The following is a 26,094-nucleotide window of genomic DNA, read 5'->3' on the forward strand; positions in this document are numbered from 1 at the left end:
AAACAAAAAAAAAACAAAAACAATAAAACTACTACTAAACAAAAAAAACCAAAAAAACAACAACAAAAAAACCCAACAACATTGATTTTGCTCTATTATTATCAATATCATTATCAGTGGTGATATTCTATTAATTCTTGCTGGTTTGCTTTTTTGATTAGACAGAGGTAGCAGATTTTGCTTGGTGATTCAGTATTCCTTGTCTAACAGGTCCCGTAATTATTTTGATCTAAAGTTGAAGTGGACTCAAAAGTTTTATTTATGGTGGTTGTATACATTATGTGTGTGTATGTATGTATGTATATGTATGTACGTGTGGGTATATATATGTGTATATATATATATGTGTGTGTGTGTGTGTGTGTGTGTGTGTGTGTGTGTGTGTGTGTGTGTGTGCGTGTGTGTGTGCGTGTGTGTGTGTGTGTGTGTGTGTGTGTGTGTGCGTGTGTGTGTGTGTGTGTGTGTGTGTGTGTGCGTGTGTGTGTGTGTGTGTGTGCGTGTGCGTGTGTGTGTGTGCGTGTGTGCGTGTGTGTGTGTGTGTGTGTGCGTGCGTGTGTGTGTGTGTGTGTGTGTGTGTGTGTGTGTGTGTGTGTGTGGAGGGGATGCAAGTGTTGCATGTGTATGCGTGTCAGTATTTGTGTAGTGGAGAGAGAGAGAGAGAGAGAGAGAGAGAGAGTTCTGGAAGGATTAGAAGTCAGTAGTAGTAGTAGTAGTAGTAGTAGTTGTTGTTGTTGTTGTAGAAGCAGTAGTAGTAGTAGTAGTAGCAGCCTACTTTGTATTTTGTTTGTTTTTCTATCTGTATTTCATTTTATCACAACAGATTTCTCTGTGTGAAATTCGGGCTGCTCTCTCCAGGGAGAGCACGTCGCTACACTACAGCGACACCCCACCTTTTTTTTTTTTTTCTTCCTGCGTGCAGTTTTATTTGTTTTTTTCCCATTGAAGTGGATTTTTCTACAGAATTTTGCCAGGAACAACCCTTTTGTTGTCGTGGGTTCTTTTACGTGCGCTAAGTGCATGCTTGCACACACGGGACCTCGGTTTATCGTCTCATTCGAATGACTAAGCGTCCAGACCACCACCACTCAAGGTCTATAGTGGAGGGGGAGAAAATATCGGCGGCTGAGCTGTGATTGGAACCAGCGCGGCGCTCAGATTCTCTCTGGCTTCCTAGGCGGACGCGTTACCTCTAGGCCATCACTCCACATCACCATTACGGTTATAATAATCATTGCTGTTGTTACTACTCCCTACGATATTAACTCTCTCCATACGAACGGCGACAGAGACGACGTTAACAGCGTTTCAGCCCAATTACCATCATCAAAATATTGCAAGCGGAAGGCTCTTACACTGAAGAGGTGAATGTTGACAAAGAATACCACAGTTCTGACGACGGAAGCTAAAGGTTGGGTCATTCAGACACCCACTGGACATCCGAGGGGTCTGTGTAGAGGAGAAGAGAGGACTGGCCGTACTGAGTGAGTTAACACTTTCTTCTTCTTCTTCTTTTCCAGTCGGGGTCTTCCTGCTCTACATCACCGTCATGCCATACCGATGTGCTGCCAGCTCTAACACGGCTGCTCTCTCCTTCTCCTTTCCCTTCCTTCAGGTCGTCCTCGTCTTCCTTGTCCCCTTCTTGCAGATGCAGGGGAAGGGGGGGGGAGGAGGAGGAGGAAGAGGAAGAACCTGCCTCGCTGTTCAGCAAGAACCTGAGGCAAAAGAGTTCTCTGTTGAATCCTAACTCCTGTACCACGTACTACCGTCTCACTCTTCCGGCGTTCGCCGAACCCAGTATGTGAATTGATTATTGATGCATTTATTTTCTGTTATTGATTGTTATGCTAATCGTGTGCGGGGGGGTGATGGATGCCGGCCTTGTGGTAACGCCGGTCCGCCTGTAACAATCATTATAAGGAAGCGAGAGAATCTGAGGCCGGGGTTCAAACCTCACACTCACGGCAAGACTGTTATCTCCTCCTGTACAAGATAGTGTGTTTTTTTTTTGGGTTTTTTTTTGTTGGTTTTTTTTGTATGCTAGTCATTTGGATGAGATGATAAAGCGGGGATCTCGTGTACAGCATGTACCTAGCGCGTGTTAAAGAACCCACGGCGACAGAAAGAAAATGGGGGAGGTGCTGCACTGTACTGCCCTCGTTTTTTCGATTTTTTTTTTTTTTTTTTTTTTTCTGGGTTTTCTTTTTTTTTTCTGTTTTTTGTTTTTTTTTGGGGTTTTTTCTTCTTCTTCTTTTCAGTTTTTTGTTCTGTCTGCAAGTGTATTTGTTTTGCCATAAAATGCCATGCATGTATATGAATGTGTATCAAGTTGAGTGTCTGTGTGTGTGTGTGTGTGTGCGCACGCGCGTGCGCGCGCGCACGTGCGTTTATGTAAGTTTGTCCTGCATATGTGTGCGTATGTGTTGAGGGTAGCTGTTTAGATATACATGTATGTTAAAATGTATGTATGCAGTGTGTGTGTGTGTGTTTTGTGTGTGTGTGTGGTCACATTTTGGTGTGTGTGTGTATGTAACATTGATGTAATGTTTTATGTTAACAAAGCGTTTTTGTAAAGCGCCAAGAGCTTTTTTCCCTCTTTCATCTTTTTTCCACTCCTGAATGAATGGTCGTTTTACGCTTCACTATTTAAACATCTGCTTAGGCAGACCAGGGCTCGTCAACCTTGGCCGGTAGCTGTTTTTTTGACTCACTTGTGTAAACAAAGTGAGTATGTTTTAACCCGGTGTTCGGTTGTCTGTGTGTGTGTGTGTGTGTGTCCGTGGTAAACTTTAACATTTTCTCTGCTAATACTTTGTCAGTTGACACCAAATTTGGCATAAAAATAGGAAAAATTCAGTTCTTTCCAGTCATCTTTTTAAAAACAATATTGCAGCTCTGGGATGGGCACAAAAAAAGAAAAAAAGAAGCATAATTATAAGCAAACTGCATTTATTGTTATATTTATATATATATTTTTTTTTTGTATTCTCTAAACTTGGCACTTTGACCTCTTATTCTGACACAACAACAAGAGGAGTCATTATTATCATTTTTTGTTAAAAGAGGAACTTCTTTTGCTAAGCATGGAATTTTTATTTATTTTGCAAACGTTTTGGTGCAGATAGTAAAAAAAAGGGAAATTACTCTGTAATTAATGCTAGGGGACTTAATTTATCACAAGTGAGTCTTGAAGGCCTTGCCTCTCTTGTTTTTAGTGAAGGAGAACTCCTGATTAAAAACCTCCGCTGCCTTGCAGGGGGCAATACCCACTCGTGGGGGAAAGGCTTCGGGAGACAACCCTGAGGTAAAAAAAAAAAAAAAAAATCTGGAGTCCGGGAGTCTCAAAGGCAGCTCTGTCGAGGCTGTATTCAGCAAAGCAACGTCCTTGAAACTCGCTCTGCGGATTGCGCTAGGAACTGTTTGTACAGTCTGCTCTTACCTTTCCATTGAATAGTCTCAGTGACGTGGAGAGAGAGGGAGAGAGAGAGAGAGGGGTGTGGGGGGGGGGGGGGGGGCTACTGCTTGGGTAACAGTGTGTTCTCCATGTCTAGCGACTGCCTTCCCATGATCTCTGCCTTAGAGGAGGCTCTATGACTGACGCTGTGCGGCCCCGGGAAATGTCACTGACCCAGAGCACGACTATGTGGTCTCTCGAGACTGAAAGGATGCCCACTGTTTAGACATGCAGCCATTTTGAGGGTGTGCACGCTGGGCGTGTTCGTAATTACAATACTCATAGAACAATGAAACGGATTATGGGATCTTTAACGTGCGCAGCTGATGTTGTGCTCAATCCATAGTCTCCAGAGACGGAAAGGATGCCCACTGTTTAGACATGCAGCCATTTTGAGGGTGTGCACGCTGGGCGTGTTCGTAATTACAATACTCATAGAACAATGAAACGGATTATGGGATCTTTAACGTGCGCAACTGAAGTTGTGCTAACTCCATAGTCTCCAGAGACGGGAAGGATGCCCACTGTTTAGACATGCAGCCATTTTGAGGGTGTGCACGCTGGGCGTGTTCGTAATTACAATACTCATAGAACAATGAAACGGATTATGGGATCTTTAACGTGCGCAGCTGATGTTGTGCTCAATCCATAGTCTCCAGAGACGGGAAGGATGCCCACTGTTTAGACATGCAGCCATTTTGAGGGTGTGCACGCTCGGCGTGCTCGTAATTACTATACTCATAGAACACTGAAACGGATTACGCCGGGATCTTTAACGTGCGCAGCTGATGTTGTGCTGACTCCATTGTCTCCAGAGACGGGAAGGATGCCTACTGTTTAGACATGTAGCCATTTATTTTGGGTGTGTGCATGCTGGGTGTGCTCGTGATTCCTTTACCCACCGAACACTGAAACGGATTATGGGATCTTTAACGTGCGCAGCTGATGTTGTTGTGCATGTGTATACGCACGATCCTATGGAGTTCGGGCACTGCAACAGGCCTGTAATTATGTTGTCCTGGGTCACAACAACAGGCCTGTAATTATGTTGTCCTGGGTCACTACAACAGGCCTGTAATTATGTTGTCCTGGGTCGCTACAACAGGCCTGTAATTATGTTGTCCTGGGTCGCTACAACAGGCCTGTAATTATGTTGTCCTGGGTCACTGCAACAGGCCTGTAATTATGTTGTCCTGGGTCACAACAACAGGCCTGTAATTATGTTGTCTTGGGTCACAACAACAGGCCTGTAATTATGTTGTCCTGGGTCGCTACAAAAGGCCTGTAATTATGTTGTCCTGGGTCACTGCAACAGGCCTGTAATTATGTTGTCCTGGGTCACAACAACAGGCCTGTAATTATGTTGTCCTGGGTCACAACAACAGGCCTGTAATTATGTTGTCCTGGGTCGCTACAACAGGCCTGTAATTATGTTGTCCTGGGTCACTACAACAGGCCTGTAATTATGTTGTCCTGGGTCACTGCAACAGGCCTGTAATTATGTTGTCCTGGGTCGCTACAACAGGCCTGTAATTATGTTGTCCTGGGAGATGAGAGAGAAAACATCCCCACCCTTAATTAACCAACAGGACACCCAAACAGGCAGGGATTGAACGTATGCCCCTCAGGTTTGAAAGCGCAGCGCTTAAACAATGATAAACCATTCGACTGAGCACCCCCTCCTTAACCTACGTACTTCACGTTGCGGTGTTTTAACCCTTTCACCGCCAGTGAATTTAGAGTACAAAATTCCCTTGTGGTATAAACACAGACAAGACAGTGGCTAAGAATAGCTGGGGATTCCCCCCTGCAATGTATAGAAAATATGGCCTATCCTACCACCGAACATTAAGAGCAGTAGGTTCATGGATAACAAACCAAAGAATGGTCACCTTTCAGTGACATGGGTCCTCTACCACACCTGTGCATAAATGCGAGCTTGGCGGTGAAAGGGTTAACGTTCAAGGCCCCCCATCCGCGAGATTAACAGCTACAGTGAGAGTGAAATCATATCCACTGTGTCTTGAGCTAGGTATAGGAAGGCGGGACCCAGTCCTTTGAAAATTAATAACCTTGGACGCCGCCTAAAAAAAAAAATAAAATAAAAATTAAAATAAAAGTCTGGAGTCTGAAGGTAAAAAAAAAAAAGAAAGAAAAAGAAAAAAAGGTAACTTACTCCACTGCCCCCCTTGAAATAAAATTCCGTTTCGTTTCGTTTCGTTTCAGCACCAGTGGAGGTGTTGTTGGTTTTTTTTAACTTTTCTTTTGTTTCGTTTCGTTTCTTTTTTCATTTTCGAAAGTCCGGTCATCATCGACAATGTCTATTCCGTCCTGTGTGACAAAATGTTTTTATTCCGTTTAGGCCTTGGCCTGTTCGTGACTGAAGGGAGCGATCATGCAATTGCGTAAGTGCATCGTATAATTGTACAAAAAAAATACAAATAATGATTATAGAAATATCTGCACTGTTTTTTTTTCCCCAGTTTTATAATCTAAGTTGTAAACATGTGCAATGAGAGTGAGAGAGAGAGAGAGAGAGAGAGATACATTGGAAGTAGTAGTAGTAGTGGTGGTGGTAGTGTAGGGACTGGCATTTGACTGCCTAGGCCTCGTGGTCTTTTTTTTTTATGTCAGGTACAGGTACAGAATTTGAGACTTTTTTTTTTTTTTTTTTTTTAAAGCCTTTTTGGCATTAAATATATAGAAATCTTAATATCTTAATATAGAAATAGTTTAGGGTTGCGTACGAAATTTTTTAAATGTTCATTCATCAAAATCGAATGGTTTTATTAATGATTTAGAGTCATTGTCTAAAAGATTTTTGAACTGGCCAATAGTTTTAGCTGTTTTTGTTGAATTATTCACAGCATTCCATCCTTTAACTGCTCTAAAGCTAAAAGAAAACTTACGAATATTTGTTCAACAAAATTTTGTGAAAAGGTTAGTATTTGAACTTCTGGTAACATGGAGTTTGTTAGTAGAAAAGAAGGTGCAGGGGTCAGTGTCAACCATTTTATTAATTATCTTGAATACTTGTATCATGTCTCCTCTATATCTTCTGTATTTTTGTGAATGCAAGTTTAGTTGTCTCAAACGGTTTTGGTAGTCCAAATCTCTTAACTCTGGTATCATTTTAGTTCCCTTCAATATCGGTCTCCTTTTATTTGTGGGATACATATATCTTTTCTTTTACATGTTCTGTAAATCACTCGTCAAAGTCAGTAAATTTTTCTTTTAAATTGATGTTCATGTCAAGGAGATTTTTTTTTTTAATACATTAGTATTTAGTTTCCAATAGTAGTGCATTCCATATATTATGTGCAATTCTATTAGCTAATGAATTTTTCCTTGGGTTAGTATTACAGTGCTCTTTATAAATTTTCATCATTGAATTTCTTGTATTCTCATATTCTGACTTATTACAATTAGTGTTGTGTGTAGTTTTTCTGGGTTTTATCTGTGATTTTTTTTTCTCTGTGTGTGCGAGAGCTATTTTTCTGTGTCTGTGTATGCGAGTGTAATTTTTCCATGTCTGTGTATGCGAGTGAAATTTTTCCATGTCTGTGTATGCGAGTGAAATTTTTCCCTGTATGTGGTGAGTGTAATTTTTCATGTCTGTGTATGCTAGTGTAATTTTCTTTGTCTGTGCATGCAAGTGTAATTTTTCATGTCTGTGTATGCGAGTGTAATTTTTGATGTCTGTGCATGCGAGTGTAATCTTTCAGGTATGCAAGTGTAATTTTTCCATGTCTGTGTATGCAAGTGTAATTTTTTCATGTCTGTGCATGCGAGTGTAATTTTCCATGTCTGGTGTATGCGGGTGTAATTTTTTCATGTCTGTGCATGCGAGTGGAATTTTTCATGTCTGTGTATGCGAGTGTAATTTTCCATGTCTGGTGTATGCGGGTGTAATTTTTTCATGTCTGTGCATGCGAGTGGAATTTTTCCAGATCTCTGCAAGTGCAGTCGATTGACTGCCACCACAGGCATTCCATAAATAAACATGTATACATAACCTGTGTTTTTTGCTCGTGTGATGGAGAGAGAGAGAGAGATGTCTGAACAAGTAGTGTCTAAGAGCTGCAACTGTGCTGAAAAAAGGCTTTGTGTGTGTGTGTGCGCGTGGATGCGCGCGTGCGTGTGCGTGTGGTTGACTTGTTGGCCGTTAAACTGATGATGATGTATGTGTATCCATTTTTGTCTCACAACGCAAAACTCCCACGCTCTTCTCACACAAACCAAGGAAAACTCACCATGATCATCAAACTCCTCAAAAACCAATACTTTATTCTTCTCGAATCTCACGCACTTCCAACAGAACTTCACTCAGACATGCATGAAACGTCCGGGGGTGCTAATGTCTGCAGACTACCCCCACCCCCTCATCTCCCCCCCCCCTTCCCTCTCAATCCCCCTCTCCACACGCAGATTAAAGACTCGAGGCCCAATGAACCTAAAGCTCAAATACATCAGGAGGAAGTAACAGTTTTGTATTCTATCTTCCATGACTTTTGTGTTTTTTCTGCCAGCGTGACATTAAAAATAATGCAGACTGATGTCGAGATATTTCATTCATTTTGGCTACAGTTACATTTAAAATAATACAGTGTATTCAAAGCTACCTTTCCATTCTTTCTGATAACACTTTTTTTTTCCCAAGTTTGATTTCACTGTGAAACAAGTAAGGTTACATACAGGCTTGGGGAAAATTAAAGACAAACGACATATCATGATACATGTTAAGAGGCACGTTAAATCAAATACTTTTAAGTCGAGACAAAGGTTGAATGTCCAATAAATGTTGAACCTGAGGGGAACCAAACGTTAAAGAAACACAAAAAAGAAACAACTGGGCAAACCAACAAAAACCAACCACTGAAGGTAGAACCCTAGTTAATAAAAGCTGCATCTCAAAAATCTGACAACTCTTTCAAGTTGAACTTCAAAGGGGCAAAGCAACAGTACTTACAAATCCAGTCACAAAAAAAAAAAAAAAGAAGAAGAAAAAACCAAACAAAGGACACATATCAAAGTTCTGACACAAAACTTTCATTTCCAACACAAACCACTTGATGTGTCATCATCACAACATTTTTCTTTTCATTTCTGTTTTTTCCCCACAACTCTGCTGGCAATAACTTCAGAAACCATCATAATTTATTTTTAAGTACAGTCTTTAAAGGCATCTTTATTTTATTTATTCAATTTTTTTTTAACACTTTTTGCAAAAGGGTTGTAATCAATATATTATGTGACCAGATTTGCAATTTACAAAAAAAAAAGAGAAGTAAAAACCTAAAATTATTCACACCATTAACTTGGGGGAGAAAATGACAACAAAACAAAAACCACGATGGCAGGAAAAAAAAGGTATTTTCCACAAACTTGATTCTTCTACCTTCAAAAACTTTGCAGTGAATTCCCCAACCACAAATCTTACACACCCCAAAGAATCCAAACAAGATCAACCCATCTCCACTGAACCTTGGTGAAGTAATATCCATGTGGCACACAGCTACTTCTTTTTGGGTGCCTGTTAATGGTGTCAGTGATCTTGCTGAACTACAGCCATGCAATCTCAAAAGGAAGAATTCTAGATACCGAGTTGGTGACTGTCATCCTGACCTGTAAGCTCTGTCTTGTCTCAGTGAGGTGACAGCCCTTCACTGACATCCTGACCTGTAAGCTCTGTCTGATCTCATTGAGGTGACAGCCCTTCACTGACATCCTGACCTGTAAGCTCTGTCTGATCTCAGTGAGATGACAGTAAAGGTGGCAAGCACTTTAGTCAGCAAAAGGGGTAAATAAAAAGTAGAAAAACATCAAACAATTCATAGCAACAGAACAAAAAGAAGGAAAAAAAAAGAAAAGAAAAAAAGAAGGCACAAATTCTTCCACATAACTCAAAAGTTCTGCTACTGTTCCAGTGGAAAGGAAACCCCCCATCACATTCATCATCACATGATTTAACTTTTTTTTTTTAAGGTAATCACTATCACATGATTAAAGATAACCAAACCCAGACACTGCTGACTCACAGACTCCTGCTTGTCTCCCTTACATAAAAGCCGTGTTCAACCTCTTGCACCCCCCACAGAAAAGTATCCCCAGTGTTCTTCAGCTGTGGTTCAGTGATGTTGGAGGGTAGAGAGCTAGGAAGATTCACGCGTCCAAACATCTTCAAAGCCTTAAGTCACTCAGTACGGCCAGTCCTCTCTTCGCCTCTACACAGACCCCTGGGATGTCCAGTGGGTGTCTGAATGACCCAACCTTTAGCTTCCGTCATCAGAATTGTGGTATTCTTTGTCAACAGCCTTCCGCTTGCAATATTTTGATGATGGTAATTGGGGTGAAACGCTGTTAACGTTGTCTCTTGCGCCGTTCGTATGGAGAGAGTTAAAGGTGAGTGTGAAGATGCTTGTGTTCAGTAGGAAGATCATACTGTGTGTATAGCTGTGAAGACGCTTTTGGAAAAGGGGCTCAGAAAGCATAGGAGATGAAACAACTTTCCTGTTTTGATAAATTGTGTGTGTGTGTGTGCATGCATGCACATGCATGTGAGCATTTGCACACACACCATATTCCTCCCTTCAATTCAGCGCTTAAAATTATGTGTGGACACTGCAGCTACCATTTCATTCACGATCAAATTTAGCCCACATAGTCGTTCCGACAATACAAATCCTTCATTCAGAAATATATTTAGCATTTTCTTAATTCAGTGTAGCAATTTTAACCATGAAGCATCCATGTATCTAGCTCGGTAACAAACATATTTATTTTCTCACATTTTTCCTGTCCTGGAAATGATTCTTTCAGTACAAACTAAGTTGCTTAAAAAACTACTGGGTCAAACTTTAAAATTTATATATATATATATACCTTTTTAGAAAAAACCCAAACCTGAGAGTAGTACTTTGCTTGAAAGATCAACACCTATGTTTTTCAAATACGCCAAACTCAAACATACATGTATATGAATATTACTCGAACATACATGTATATGAATATTACTCAAACTTGGTGGGGGGGTGGGGGGGGGGGGGAACATCACTCATCTTCACGGAAGATGGAACTTAAAGGAAAAAAATTATTTCTTTGCAAGGTCAAACTTACCTCCTGGGATCCGACGGACACGACTAAACAAATTCCACACTTCTGTCACCACTTCTTTCCAGATCCTACTGAATGTTTTCCACACATAACAAAATGTTGCCATGTTGCTTTGCCAACTGATTTTACGGGTCTTTCTTTCCAGATTTCATTGTCCTGACTTCTTCTTCTGCGTTCACTCGTATGCACACAAGTGGGATTTTACGTGTATGACCGTTTTTACCCCGCCATGTAGGCAGCCATACTCCATTTTCGGGGGGGTGCATCCTGGGTATGTTCTTGTTTCCATAACCCACCAAACGCTGACATGGATTACAGGATCTTTAACGTGCATATTTGATCTTCCGCTTGCATATACACACGAAGGGGGTTCAGGCACTAGCAGGTCTGCACCATATGTTGACCTGGGAGATCGGAAAAATCTCTACCCTTTAACCACCAGGCGCCGTCACCATGATTCGAACCCGGGACCCTCAGATTGACAGTCCAACGCTTTAACCACTCGGCTATTGTGCCCGTCTCCGGTTCTGACAAAGCGCTGAAGCATGTGCGTCTGAGCTGCCATTGTGACTGTCAGAGGAAAAATTAACCGCGTGCAAATTTGTTTTTTTTCTGGAACGGCCACATACTTTCATAAAGTGGTGACGTTTTTGGTTGGTTATCCTGGAACAAATACTGGAAAACTTGGGATGGTAGGCATATCTGGCCAGTGTGTGTGTGTGTGTGTGTGAATGTATGTTTCTGTGTGTGCGTGTGTGTGTGTGTGTTGTGTGTGTGTGTGTGAATGTGTGCGTGTTGTGTGTCTGTGTGGCCATGGATCAATTCTACGACTACCTCCCTCTCTTTATGCTGTTAGTCACTCTCAAAGGTCACATGATAAACATCACTGTGTTCACGACGTTTCAAAACAATCAGAACCCACTGCCAAGACAAATGTACACAGATGAAAACATCATTAATGCTTAGGTTTATAAGGACAAACATTGGGTTGGTGTTTTTTTTTATAAGAAAAATACTTGCTTTTTAAAAAATAATATACTGTTCTTTTCTTCTGAGCAAAAAACACAATGTTTATAATAATAATTATAATACTAACAAACAACATTCTAAAGACTGTCGATGGACGAGTAAAGTTTTCACTAACTTGGGTTTGGGCCTTTTTTTTTTTTTTTTTTTTTTGGCAAAGGCTGCTTTAGGTTGTAAAAAGGTATCTATGAAAATATCCCTGTCTCTAAAAAAAGAACAACAAGGAACGGAAGACATTCACCACACATCCATGCGTCTTTGTGCCTGGGAAGCCTGACAGCAGGGGAGACATATACTGACAGAAGCAGGTGTATTAGTAGTGCGGCAATGTTTATCTTCATACAAACATCCAGAAAAAAACAAACAAACAAAAAAAAATCACTTCAATGTACGCCCCAACATTCTGAAAAGAAAATGTCTCTAATGTAAGCCCGAGCATTTACAGAAAAAAGAAAAAAAAACCAACATAAGCTCAAGCATTCAAAAATGAAAATTCTTCAACAACAGCCTGATCGTTCAAAAGAAAAATGTCTGAATATTAGCCAGAGCATCAAGAATCAGACACAAGACAATAAACAAACTTATAAATGAACAAGTAGATAAAAAATAAAATAAAATAACCAAAACACTTCCAAAACTAGTGCCATTTCAGGTGTTGAGAAAGAAAACATTCTATTTACTCATCGCTTACGTCTTCCTATATCCATGATCCAACATCAAGGATTTCACCAGCTGCAGGCAGTCTGAAAAATATGGCTTTTAATCATGGAAGTCCCATACACCATTTCACGAGGCTGATAATCATATAATCTAGTTTCACTCTTGCTTATCATTCCAGCCTGCTGTTTCAGTTTAAAACCAGGGAAGCGAGATCTGCGGAGTGGTGGCTTAGTGGTTAACCATCTGCGTAGGAAGCCAGACAAACTCAGGGGCTGATTGAATCCAACACTCACCAGAGTTTTCTCCCCCTCCACCAGACTTGAGTGGGGGTCTGGACGGATGAGATGATAAACCCGCTTTTGAGGGTGGACGCTGGTCATTTTGATCAGACGATAAACCTAGGTCCCACCGTGCAGCATGCACTTTGTGCATGTAAAAGATACCACGACAACAAAAGGGGCTGTCCCTGGCAGAAACCCTATAGAAAAAAACGTCCACTTTCATAGTAAAAGAAATACAACTGGGAAACAGAAAATATGTAAAAAAAAAAATAAAGGAGGGCAGCGCTACACAGTATCGACACACTTTCCCACAGGACAGCGGCCATGAATTTCACACACAAGCGTGCACACTGATCCTAATGTGAAAAATGGGCACACGTTCTGCTGTTTTAAAAAAAGAAAAAGAAAAAAAAACAACAGATGCCTGACCCAGCACAGGCCTTGTGACACAGATGCTGATTATCAAAGGGCAGATCACTAACGGAGCAACACGTACACAAAAAAACGGACACACGTACACAGCTGGACTCATGACCTTTGACCAAGCATAAATTTCACCAGCATGTTAAATCTTCTATCATCATTCACGAGTATTATTGTTTTTGCCCTTTTGATCACACTCATAAGTCTACACCACCAGCATGTTGGTTGGGTTTTTTTTTTCAAAATACATTTCAATACTTTAGTTTTCTTTTCGTAAGTCTATCGTTTTGTCCTTTCATCACATGTCTACGTCTACACAACAGCATGTTGTTTTTCAAAATACATGTTCATATATAATCATAACCGAGTAGGTTTTCTTTTCGTTAGGTCACTAACATGCTTCAAAACTTCATAGCTTGTTGTTGTGAGGGAGAATTGTCGTGACAACAAGATACTCAATGTTCATAGTTTTCAGATCGCTATCACAACAGGCAACAGTGGTTCAGAAGGAAAAGTCACAAGACAACGGAGAGAGGGTCAGAAGGTCAAGGTCACAGGAAAGCGCCCAGCACCTCGGCTCTTCCATCATTTTATGTGTATGTACATGTATACAACCTTTCATGTTCTGTGCAAAGGAAAGGCTTTTAAATCAATTTTTTAAAAAACAACATACCCCCCCCCCTAAAAAAAACAAACCTATCTCACACTCGATGCAAAGGACAAGGACGTAGTCTGCAAATCAAGTGAACCAGAGCATCATGGGGAATATGTCATCTCTCTCTCACACACACACACACACATTACTATGTAGTCTGTGTTTTAAGCATGACATTACTCCAAAACGTTAACAGAAAAGTCCAGTACATAGGATTCCAAAATGTTAACAAGCCTTCTCTATCTAGTCCACTTCTTCTCTATCTCGGCACTTTTTTTTTTTCTCGCGCAAAATTACACAGATTTCACCCAATTTACTCTAATTTAAAAAACACATTACATCAAAACTCAAGACTATGACCTCTTCTCTCCGCGTACAGTACCTCACCACTCATTTTTTTTCTTCTTCTTGCCGTCTGAACTGAACAACACGCTTAATTACACACCACAGACTTTTACACACACACACACACACGCAGGAAAAACAACAGACTCTACCATCGCACACTCAATACTACTGTATAATCATGGTGTCAACACAAATGTCCAAAATTGACCACCGACAAAAATCAACCGGGGGGAATTTATTTAAAAAATAAAATAAAATAAAAATTAATGCAAAAAGTTATTCCTAAAATTTCAAAACGAGCCAAATATCAGTCCGAAGGGGGAGACGGTGACAGGGGAAGAGCGTCGTTATCAAAAACACCACCATGCAGTAACTATTATTATACAGTATATACCCTCCAAAATAATACAACACCTTCAACTTAGCACATTTTGTGTTGTTGTTTTTTTTTTTAGGGTTTTTTCTTTTTCTTTTCCCACCACCATCAACATGGGTGGTTATCATGGAGAAGGGAAAACATCATTGCAAACATTATCATGGGCAAACACAGCAATGGGCAAGTGTATAAACTAGTTGTTTTTCTGTCTTCAGGGGAGGCAATTCAGAACACAACACCCAAACTGCTTACAGTAACAGGGTGACTTTCCCCACCGCCAGTAAAAAAAGAAAAGCATGAAAAAAAAAAAAAAAAAAAAAAATTCATTTTCATCCAGACACACACACAAAAAAACTACTACTAACATTTAACCCATACAAAAACACAAAAATTATAAAGCAAGTCATAACCAACCATGCTCAGAATCTTGAAAATATTTCTTCAAAATCCACAATCATTTTCCATATGAAATAAACTCTCAACCCCTCAAAAAAACCCCACAAAAAACAAACAAACAAAAAAACCAACTTTCTCACTCTCTCAAATTACCTTTCTCACTCCCTCTCCCATCCACACCTAAAAACTCTGCGATAAATAGAGGGCGACCTATTATCAACACATTCCCATCCAAACCACGCGTCACTGAACACAAAACAAACCTTCACACCCCCATCACACACAACCCTTCACCCCTACACACACACTGAGAGAAAATAAATTATCCTCTCTCTCTCTCTCTCACACACACACACACACAAAACTAAACACCCTCTCACACATACAGACACAACCGTATGTCCACTCTCTCTCTCTCTCACACACACACACACAGAGAAAACGACACACCCTCTCTATCTCACATTCACACACAAACAACACACCCTCTCACACACATAAAAACAACACACACCCTCCATACAAAAAGAGAAAACATTACATCTTCTCTCTTTCTCTCTCTCTCACACACACACACACACACAAAACAACACTCTCTCTCACACACACATACACACACACACACACACACAAAACAACACCCTCTCTCTCACAAACACACACAAAACAACACACACCGCACAAGCAACACCCACAGAGACAAAACTATTCTCACTAGCAACGACCGGCGAGCAAGGAACACTTAAAAAAACAAAACAAAAAAAAACCAAAAAAAAAAAAACGCACGCCCTAGCCAGCACTCATTGTGTAAATCCAAAGACAGGGGGTGCGGATCGCACTCCCAACGGCAGTTAGGCAAACCTGGCATCACACACAGCTGAGGGGGAGGGAAGGGGGGGGGGGATGCGGAGGGGAGGATGTGTATGCATGTGTGTGTTGGGGGAGGGGGTGTGGGAATACGACAGTAATGCAGAAAACAAAAGTGGGGCCGTGGGGGGGTGGGGGGGGAACTCTCTCCATAAACAAGGTACACGACTTCTCGTCCATGCTGCTTACGCTACCGATTCAGCTAGCACACAGGTATAAATAAAAAGGTAACGTTGGAACAAACCCCAGACACTTGCTATAAAAAGGAAGCGCCGGGCCTGTCCTTACACCAATCATCCGACATGTGCACACACACAGCAGCAACGACAGAAGAAATGTTCAAACACAAGAGACTAAAGTGAGGAAGGGAATGCCAACAGAAGTGAAAAGAACCAACCAACCAAAACCCAACAAATCAACCACCATCAGGCACAATGTCTTCCCTGTCTCCCCACTGACCTGTGTCGGCTGGACAATCCGGAGCCTTACCTGCTGCAATGTCCCCCCCACCCACCCACTACCCACCCCTTAACCCCCACCCACCATTACCCTGTTCCCATCATCATTCCTGACCCTTACACCACCCACCCCTTACAAACTAAAATACAATAATAAAAAAACAAAAAAGAAATGTAACACAAAAATGACAAACAAAAACAACAACAACAAAACCACATAAAGATGAACCCTCCCTTCCCAAAATTAAACCGCAAACAAACAAACAACAACAACAACCCCCCACCCCCCCTCCCACCCAACTACCCTTCCCTGTGCAGTACAAAACCTCAACAACTAATACCCCCCCCCCCCCCCAAAATATGTATATAAAAAAAAAAATTTAAAAAAAAACAAAAAAACCTGCCACCCTCCCCCAAACAATACAAAAACCACACACAAAAAACCCAAACCTTCCCCCAAAAAACCCCCACCCCCCCAAAAAAAACCCCCAACTAAAACCCCACCCCACTAAAAAAAAAACACCTTCCCAACACTCCGTACCTATGACACAAAAGGTAACAGCAAGCAGAGACAAAGACAAAAACACTGCCATCCATCCACACCAACCAACCAGAGACAGCGTAGACAAGGAAGTCGGTCAGCCAGGAGAGAGGGGACTGGACGTAGAAAGGGAGGAGGTAGGTAGGTAGGCAGGAAAATCAGGGTGGGGCGGGGGGGGTGTGGGGGGGAGGGATCAGCTGCTACCATGGCAACAACAAGAGGTGAGGGGGTAGAGGAGGAGGTGGGGTATGTGTGTGTGTGGGGGGGGGGTGAGGTGTTGGGGGGTGTCTCTCTCACAGGATGAGGCACTGCGAGTGGCCGTTGCGGGTGTGGCGGAGACGGGACTAGGGTCGGTAGTGCTGAAGGTAGGACAACTGCTTGGTGTTGATGGCACCCCGTCGCTGCTACCATGGCAACAACAAGAGGTGAGGGGTAGAGGAGGAGGTGGGGTGTGTGTGGGGGGAGGGCAGGGGGGGGGGGGTGTGTCTCTCTCACAGGATGAGGCACTGCGAGTGGCCGTTGCGGGTGTGGCGGAGACGGGACTTGGGTCGGTAGTGCTGAAGGTAGGACAACTGCTTGGTGTTGATGGCACCCCGTCGCTGCTACCATGGCAACAACAAGAGGTGAGGGGTAGAGGAGGAGGTGGGGTATGTGCGTGGGGGGGGGAGGGGGAGGGGGGGGGTGTCTCTCTCACAGGATGAGGCACTGCGAGTGCCCGTTGCGGGTGTGACGGAGACGGGACTTGGGTCGGTAGTGCTGAAGGTAGGACAACTGCTTGGTGTTGATGGCACCCCGTCGCTTTCTGCATCAAAACACACACACAGAAACACATTCCCTTCTCAGTCTCTCAAGGAGGCAGCACTGCATTCAGTTACCGGTACATCCATATACATGTACACACTTCAACTCATACGCTAGGTAAATGCCTAACCAGTAGCACCAACATCCAATGCCTTGAATGCATGCCTAAGGATTTCTTCCACAGAATTTTGTCAGAAGACAGTATTTATGTCGCCATGGGTTCTTTTTTTTCATTCAGTGAGCCAAGTCCAAGCTGCACACAGGACCTCAGTTTATTATCAAATCCCAATGTCTGGATGCTCAGTTTGATTTTTTTTCGTCAAATTTGGGAGAAAGGGTGAGATAGGGATTCGAACACAGTCCCTCAAGGAAACTGTTAGGGTCTTAACCATTCTGCCAACAGAGAGAGAACCAAACACCTTTCCTTTTTATCATCATCATTTTACCCCCAACATCATCATTGTTGTTCATCAAAGAAAAACTTACTTGATAAAGCACACGGTTCTGTATAGATGAAATCCATTTGTCCAGCCCCCAAAATAGATTTTTCACCAACTGTTAACCTGCATCTGTTCAATATTCTGATCCTGCTTTGGCTGTTGCACGCGTCGCACGCACGCACGCACACGCACACACATACCACTGAGATCTGACAAACCTACCTCCAGAAAATATTTTCCCCCTAACATACAGCTGCTTCCCTTGGGCGGAGTACAGGTATTTCTGTACTGCAGTGGACTCGTTCAGATTCCTTTCTCAACTGGTTATCTTCTCACTTGTGGTTTTAGCTTGTTGGCTTTAGCCTCTATGTTATATTCGCCTCTATCTTTAAAGGACTAAGCATGTTGTTGCCACAAAAAGACATCTATTTAGAACCACAACTACACGTCTCCGATTCACCCATTTTGATTGATATCTATTCATATATTCATTTATTTATATTTTATTTTTGTATTTGTATTTCTTTTTATCACAACAGATTTCTCTGTGTGAAATTCGGGCTGCTCTCCCCAGGGAGAGGCGCGTCGCTACACTACAGCGCCACCCATTTTTTTTGTATTTTTTCCTGCATGCAGTTTTATTTCTTTTTCCTATTGGAAGTGGATTTTTCTGCAGAATTTTGCCAGGAACAACCCTTTTGTTGCCGTGGGTTATTTTACGTGCGCTAAGTGCATGCTGCACATGGGACCTCGGTTTATCGTCTCATCCAAATGACTAGCATCCAGACCACCACTTAAGGTCTAGTGGAAGGGGGAGAAAATATCGGCGGCTGAGCCGTGATTCGAATCAGCACGCCCAGATTCTCTCGCTTCCTAGGCGGACACGGTACCTCTGGGCCATCACTTTGTTGTCCCGTGATTTCCCAGAATGTCCATAAAAACAATAATAATAAAATACTCGTTGAGTGCCTTCCTCCCAAAGAGAGAGTTCAAAGCACCTTACAGTAACCGTTAAACACATACACACACACATTTAATTATTTTCAAAAGAAAGAACAATAACGATTTAACACACAAAAGCATAAAACCTATTCAAAGACAGCATATTACCTTATTTACACTTGTATCTATTTATTCATTCATTCATTTCATTTTTTCCACTGTTAGGAAACAATTCTATTAGTTTTTTTGTTTAAATTACATTATTTATTTACACACACACATATGTGCGTGCGCATATTCTGGAGCTGTGTGGTTGTGGTTCCGGACAACACACACACACACACACACACACACACGTGTATCTCCCAAACTATTATTACTAATCAACAGGAAACAGCACTCACTGTCTGATGAGTTCCACAGCGTCTTCATACTTCATGCCAGCCTCCATCAGCGCAATGGCCACCAGCACTGGCGCCCTGAAAGCATTGCATCACCGTCTTCTACAGGTCTGAAGCTGACCACAGGGACGTATGTCCCAGTGATTAAAGGGCAGACAATCATCAGGGTTCCTACTCATGTCAGAAACAAAGCTGTCTTATCTTTTTCCTCACAGTCACATACATACAGTCACACACACACACAGATAATCAGTCACACACCAACACACACACACACAGTCACACAAAGAGACATTCATATAATTAGTCATGTGTATATATATATATATATATATAACATACATACACACACACAGACATACAATGATATACGGTCACACACAAACACACAGACTTACACACACAGTCACACACACACACATGCAGAGACACACAATCACACACAACAGAGTCATGCAGAGACAGACATACACACACAGTCACACACACACAAACACAAACAGAACCACACACACACACACACATGCACACAGAGTCACACACACACACACAGAGTCACACACACACACATTCTCACACACACACACACACAGAGAACCACACACACACACACACACACACATAGTCACACACACACACACACACAGAACCACACACACACAGAACCACACACACACACACAGTCACACACACACACACACATACACAGAACCACACACACACACACACACACACAGAGAACCACACACCACACACACACATACACACACAGTCACACACACACAAACATACACACACAGTCTCTCTCTCTCTCACACACACACACACACAGAACCACACACCACACACACACACACCCCAACCCACCCACTCAATCCCCCAACACCCAGCCAAAGCAGCAAAGCTTCGCAGACACCACTACCTCCACAACTCACATCACCTGCCCTCTCACACCCACACAACACCACACTTCCTTTCGTCGTCTTCTCAGACCTCTTTTTTTTAATCTTCTTATTCCTTCTTTTCCTTTCTTTCCATTCAATTCAATTCAAAATACTTTATTATCTGCTTCAACCAAAAACAGAAAATTTTCTTTAGGCTCACTTCAAATAAAATGCCCGTCAGCAAAAAACAACAACAAAAAACAAAAACAAAAAAAACTGACACACCCTTCACTTATCACCATGCACACATCAATTATTATGTAAAAAGAAAAACATGTGGGTAAGATACTATTACATTATGATTCAGAGTGTAACAACTGTGTGTGTGTGTCCATGCGTGTGCATGCATCGTTTTGTCCCAGCCATGAAGGGTATGGAGTAATCCTCTAAACACCTGCACATCCCCCCACCCCCTCCCAACGCTTTTGTGGCCAACGCCCAACCAGCAAGAACCCCCCCCCCCCCCCCAAAAAAAAAACAAACCCCGCACGGGACAACAAAGTGACATGAAGAGAGAGAAAAGTCAAGCGTGATGAAAGGATTTACACCCGACACACACCTGTACACAGGTCAAGTGCAACAGACCATGGGGTCAATGGGGTCACAGGTCAGTCAGTCAGTCAGTCCGTCCGTCCGTCCTTATGTCTACTTGGCTAATGGTCATTCACATGAGTGTACATCCCCAGGTCTGAGTCGCTTCTACGGACAAGGATTTTTACTCCATGGAGAAATGTGGCCTTGTCGTCAATGCACATGACCAGGAAGCGAGTCCACTTTCATGGGTTCTTCTTCTTCTTCTTCTTCATTCATGGGCTGCAACTCCCACGTTCACTCGCATGTATACGAGTGGGCTTTTACGTGCATGACCGTTTTTACCCCGCCATGTAGGCAGCCATACTCCCCTGGGGAGAGCAGCCCGAATTTCACACAGAGAAATCTGTTGTAATAAAAAGAAATACAAAAATACAAAATACAAAGTAGTGGCTGACACCCTGATCGGAAAGCTGTCTTCAGAGTCAGGTATCTGCCCTTCAGCTTGCTTCTCAAAGGTGTGTTGTCACCGTGTTTGGACAAATCCATACAAGCTACACAAACCACATCTGCTAGCTAGCAAGGCAGGAACCTGACCAGCAGCCATAACCCTACGTGCTCAGTCAGGCCCGGAGTGCATGGACACTATGTGCTATCTGTGAACCTATCAGAGCAGTCAGCACTAGACAGAGGGTGAAACCATCACCCTCCCCCCCCCCAACCCTCCCCCAAACATCCCATCCCACCCCTAGAGACTGGTGACGCAACACCCCTGTCTGCCAGACGACACCCCCCATACCAACCCCCTTCCACACCAGTGAACACGGCTTCCTCAACCCTGACACCGTCCCAACACGACAGTGGGGATCACACGCTTCCCTCCCCTGTCACACGCTTCCCTCCCCTGTCCCGCTTTCTCAGAGCGTTGCCCTGCCCTTGACGTCACCAAGCTGGTGTCGCTGACGTAGCTGATGAGGAGTCCCAACAACAGAACCAGGTGGTGTGTGACCTGATGGGGGGGCGGGGAAACTGAGCGAATGACGTCGTCACACACATGTATACATTCCTCGTTCTTCTGCCACACAGAAGCTGGGACCCACACAGGCACACAGACAACCCACAGACGCACCAACAGGCACACAACAGAATGATTGACTAAACCTCATCTGCCCAATCCAGCCTGCACAGCAGCCCAGCTGCTCCTCAAAGTGAGTCTTCAGCATGTACCATCCCCCCCCCCTCCCCCCCCCCCACACACACTCCAACGAGCATTCACCTGCTCAAGCCAGTCACACTGCACGACCACACAGCAGTCACTCTTCCTTGAAGCCATGTCTTTAGCACACACACACCCCACCCCCACCCTCCTCCCCCCATCCACACACACTGACAACCCACAGACACACCGACAGACTGACCAACCAACCACCTGTACAAGCCAGTTGTCCCCCCGCCCCCCCCCTCCACTCCCACCCCATCCACACACTGACAACCCACAGACTGACCAACCAACCACCTGTACAAGCCAGTTGTCCCCCCACCCCGCCCCCCCTCCACTCCCACCCCATCCACACACTGACAACCCACAGACTGACCAACCAACCAACCACCTGTACAAGCCAGTTGTCCCCCCACCCCCCGCCCCCCCTCCACTCCCACCCCATCCACACACTGACAACCCACAGACTGACTGACCAACCAACCACCTGTACAAGCCAGCCATCCCCCTTCCCCCACCCCCCTCCACACACACTGACAACCCACAGACTGACTGACCAACAAACCACCTGTACAAGCCAGCCATCCCCCTTCCCCCTCCACACACACTGACAACCCACATGCACACTGACAGACAGACAAACCATCTAAAAAGCTCACACATACAAGCCCCCCTCCACCCCCACAATGACACAGACACACAGCCACCCACACACACCAAACAGAGTGACTTTCCAACCAAAACCCCACCTGGCTTCTTATTTAAACCCGTCTTCCATCCAACCAAAACCCAACCTGGCTTCTTATTGAAACCGGTCTTCCATCCAACCAAAACCCCACCTGGCTTCTTATTTAAACCCGTCTTCCATCCAACCAAAACCCCACCTGGCTTCTCATTGAAACCGGTCTTCCGTCCAGCCAAAACCCCACCTGGTTTCTCACTGAAGCCTGTCTTCTGTCCAACCAAAACCCCACCTGGCTTCTCACTGAAGCCTGTCTTCCGTCCAACCAAAACCCCACCTGGTTTCTCACTGAAGCCTGTCTTCCGTCCAACCAAAACCCCACCTGGCTTCTCATTGAAACCGGTCTTCCGTCCAACCAAAACCCCACCTGGTTTCTCACTGAAGCCTGTCTTCCATCCAACCAAAACCCCACCTGGTTTCTCACTGAAGCCTGTCTTCCGTCCAGCCAAAACCCCACCTGGCTTCTCATTGAAACCGGTCGTCCGTCCAGCCAAAACCCCACCTGGCTTCTCATTGAAACCGGTCTTCCGTCCAGCCAAAACCCCACCTGGCTTCTCATTGAAACCGGTCTTCCGTCCAACCAAAACCCCACCTGGCTTCTCACTGAAGCCTGTCTTCCATCCAACCAAAACCCCACCTGGCTTCTCACTGAAGCCGGTCTTCCATCCAACCAAAACCCCACCTGGTTTCTCACTGAAGCCTGTCTTCCGTCCAGCCAAAACCCCACCTGGCTTCTCACTGAAACCGGTCTTCCATCCAACCAAAACCCCACCTGGCTTCTCACTGAAGCCTGTCTTCCATCCAACCAAAACCCCACCTGGCTTCTTCCTGAAGCCGGTCTTCCATCCAACCAAAACCCCACCTGGTTTCTCACTGAAGCCTGTCTTCCGTCCAACCAAAACCCCACCTGGCTTCTCACTGAAGCCTGTCTTCCGTCCAACCAAAACCCCACCTGGTTTCTCACTGAAGCCTGTCTTCCGTCCAACCAAAACCCCACCTGGCTTCTTATTGAAGCCGGTCTTCCGTCCAACCAAAACCCCACCTGGCTTCTCCCTGAAGCCGGTCTTCCATCCAACCAAAACCCCACCTGGCTTCTTATTGAAGCCGGTCTTCCGTCCAACCAAAACCCCACCTGGCTTCTCCCTGAAGCCGGTCTTCCGTCCAACCAAAACCCCACCTGGCTTCTTATTGAAGCCTGTCTTCCGTCCAACCAAAACCCCACCTGGCTTCTCCCTGAAGCCGGTCTTCCGTCTAACCAAAACCCCACCTGGCTTCTCCCTGAAGCCGGTCTTCCATCCAACCAAAACCCCACCTGGCTTCTCCCTGAAGCCGGTCTTCCATCCAACCAAAACCCCACCTGGCTTCTTATTCAAACCGGTCTTCGGTCCAACCAAAACCCCACCTGGCTTCTCACTGAAGCCTGTCTTCCGTCCAACCAAAACCCCACCTGGTTTCTTATTGAAGCCGGTCTTCCGTCCAACCAAAACCCCACCTGGCTTCTTATTGAAGCCTGTCTTCCGTCCAACCAAAACCCCACCTGGCTTCTTATTGAAGCCTGTCTTCCGTCCAACCAAAACCCCACCTGGCTTCTTATTGAAGCCTGTCTTCCGTCCAACCAAAACCCCACCTGGCTTCTCACTGAAGCCTGTCTTCCGTCCAACCAAAACCCCACCTGGTTTCTTATTGAAACCGGTCTTCCGTCCAACCAAAACCCCACCTGGCTTCTTATTGAAGCCTGTCTTCCGTCCAACCAAAACCCCACCTGGCTTCTCACTGAAGCCTGTCTTCCGTCCAACCAAAACCCCACCTGGCTTCTTATTGAAGCCTGTCTTCCGTCCAACCAAAACCCCACCTGGTTTCTTATTGAAACCGGTCTTCCGTCCAACCAAAACCCCACCTGGCTTCTCACTGAAGCCTGTCTTCCGTCCAACCAAAACCCCACCTTATTGAAGCCTGTCTTCCATCCAACCAAAACCCCACCTAATTGAAGCCTGCTTCCATCCAACCAAAACCCCACCTAATTGAAGCCTGCTTCCATCCAACCAAAACCCCACCTTACTGAAGCCTGTCTTCCATCCAACCAAAACCCCACCTAATTGAAGCCTGCTTCCATCCAACCAAAACCCCACCTTATTGAAGCCTGTCTTCCATCCAACCAAAACCCCACCTTACTGAAGCCTGCTTCCATCCAACCAAAACCCCACCTTATTGAAGCCTGCTTCCGTCCAACCAAAACCCCACCTAATTGAAGCCGGTCTTCCGTCCAACCAAAACCCCACCTTATTGAAGCCTGTCTTCCATCCAACCAAAACCCCACCTTATTGAAGCCTGCTTCCATCCAACCAAAACCCCACCTAATTGAAGCCTGCTTCCATCCAACCAAAACCCCACCTTATTGAAGCCTGTCTTCCATCCAACCAAAACCCCACCTTATTGAAGCCTGCTTCCATCCAACCAAAACCCCACCTTATTGAAGCCTGCTTCCATCCAACCAAAACCCCACCTTATTGAAGCCTGCTTCCGTCCAACCAAAACCCCACCTTATTGAAGCCTGCTTCCATCCAACCAAAACCCCACCTTATTGAAGCCTGCTTCCGTCCAACCAAAACCCCACCTTACTGAAGCCTGCTTCCGTCCAACCAAAACCCCACCTTATTGAAGCCTGCTTCCGTCCAACCAAAACCCCACCTGGCTTCTCCCTGAAGTCTGTCTTCCGTCCAACCAAAAACCCACCTGGCTACTCCCTGAAGTCTGTCTTCCGTCCAACCAAAACCCCACCTGGCTTCTCCCTGAAGTCTGTCTTCCGTCCAACCAAAACCCCACCTGGCTTCTTATTCAAACCAGTCTTCCGTCCAACCAAAACCCCACCTGGCTTATTCTTCAAACCGGTCTTCCATCCAACCAAAACCCCACCTGCCTTCTTAATGAAGCCTGTCTTCCATCCAACCAAAACCCCACCTGGCTTCTTATTCAAACCAGTCTTCCGTCCAACCAAAACCCCACCTGGCTTATTCTTCAAACCGGTCTTCCATCCAACCAAAACCCCACCTGCCTTCTTAATGAAGCCTGTCTTCCCAGCAAAACCATCCCCACACCCTCATGTCGCACACACACACGTATACCACCCACACCCCCACAGACCATTCCAGTTTCCAAAGGATGAATCACACTGGGCTCAGACAAATCCATTTTCGCTAAACCACACCCGCAGAGGCCTGACAGAAGCATAACTCAACGCCCTTGAGTGCATGCATACGTAATAATAATAATAATGGCTTTCATACAGCGCTGGATCTTGTGCAGAGACAAATCAAAGCGCTTTCGCACAAGTCATTCACACGCATGCATAACTCTAAAGCTGTAGAAACTAAAGACAAGGAAGGGGCAGGCAAGGGAAGCTATTTTGGGAAGAGGTGGGTTTTAAGGCCAGACTTGAAAGAGCTGAGTGTGGAGACTTGACGAAGCGAAAGAGGAAGTTC

The 26,094-nt window shown here is 44.3% G+C and overlaps 1 protein-coding gene across 2 annotated transcripts in view; it reads right to left on the reverse strand.

Annotated features, from left to right (window-relative positions):
• Nucleotides 1–16,825: 16,825 nt before the first annotated feature.
• LOC143276924 (protein tyrosine phosphatase type IVA 2-like) overlaps nucleotides 16,826–26,094 on the reverse strand; it is a 59,396-nt gene continuing 50,127 nt past the window's right edge. For both annotated transcript variants that reach the window (XM_076581594.1, XM_076581593.1), the window contains exons 6-7: nucleotides 19,183–19,257; nucleotides 16,826–17,397 (exon numbers count right to left, since the gene is read on the reverse strand). In XM_076581594.1, the coding sequence (XP_076437709.1) occupies nucleotides 17,286–17,397; nucleotides 19,183–19,257 (187 nt within the window). In that variant the 3' untranslated portion in view covers nucleotides 16,826–17,285. The remainder of the gene's footprint in view (nucleotides 17,398–19,182; nucleotides 19,258–26,094) is intronic.

This window comes from Babylonia areolata, chromosome 33 (assembly GCF_041734735.1).
Source record: "Babylonia areolata isolate BAREFJ2019XMU chromosome 33, ASM4173473v1, whole genome shotgun sequence".
NCBI lineage: Eukaryota > Metazoa > Mollusca > Gastropoda > Neogastropoda > Buccinidae > Babylonia > Babylonia areolata.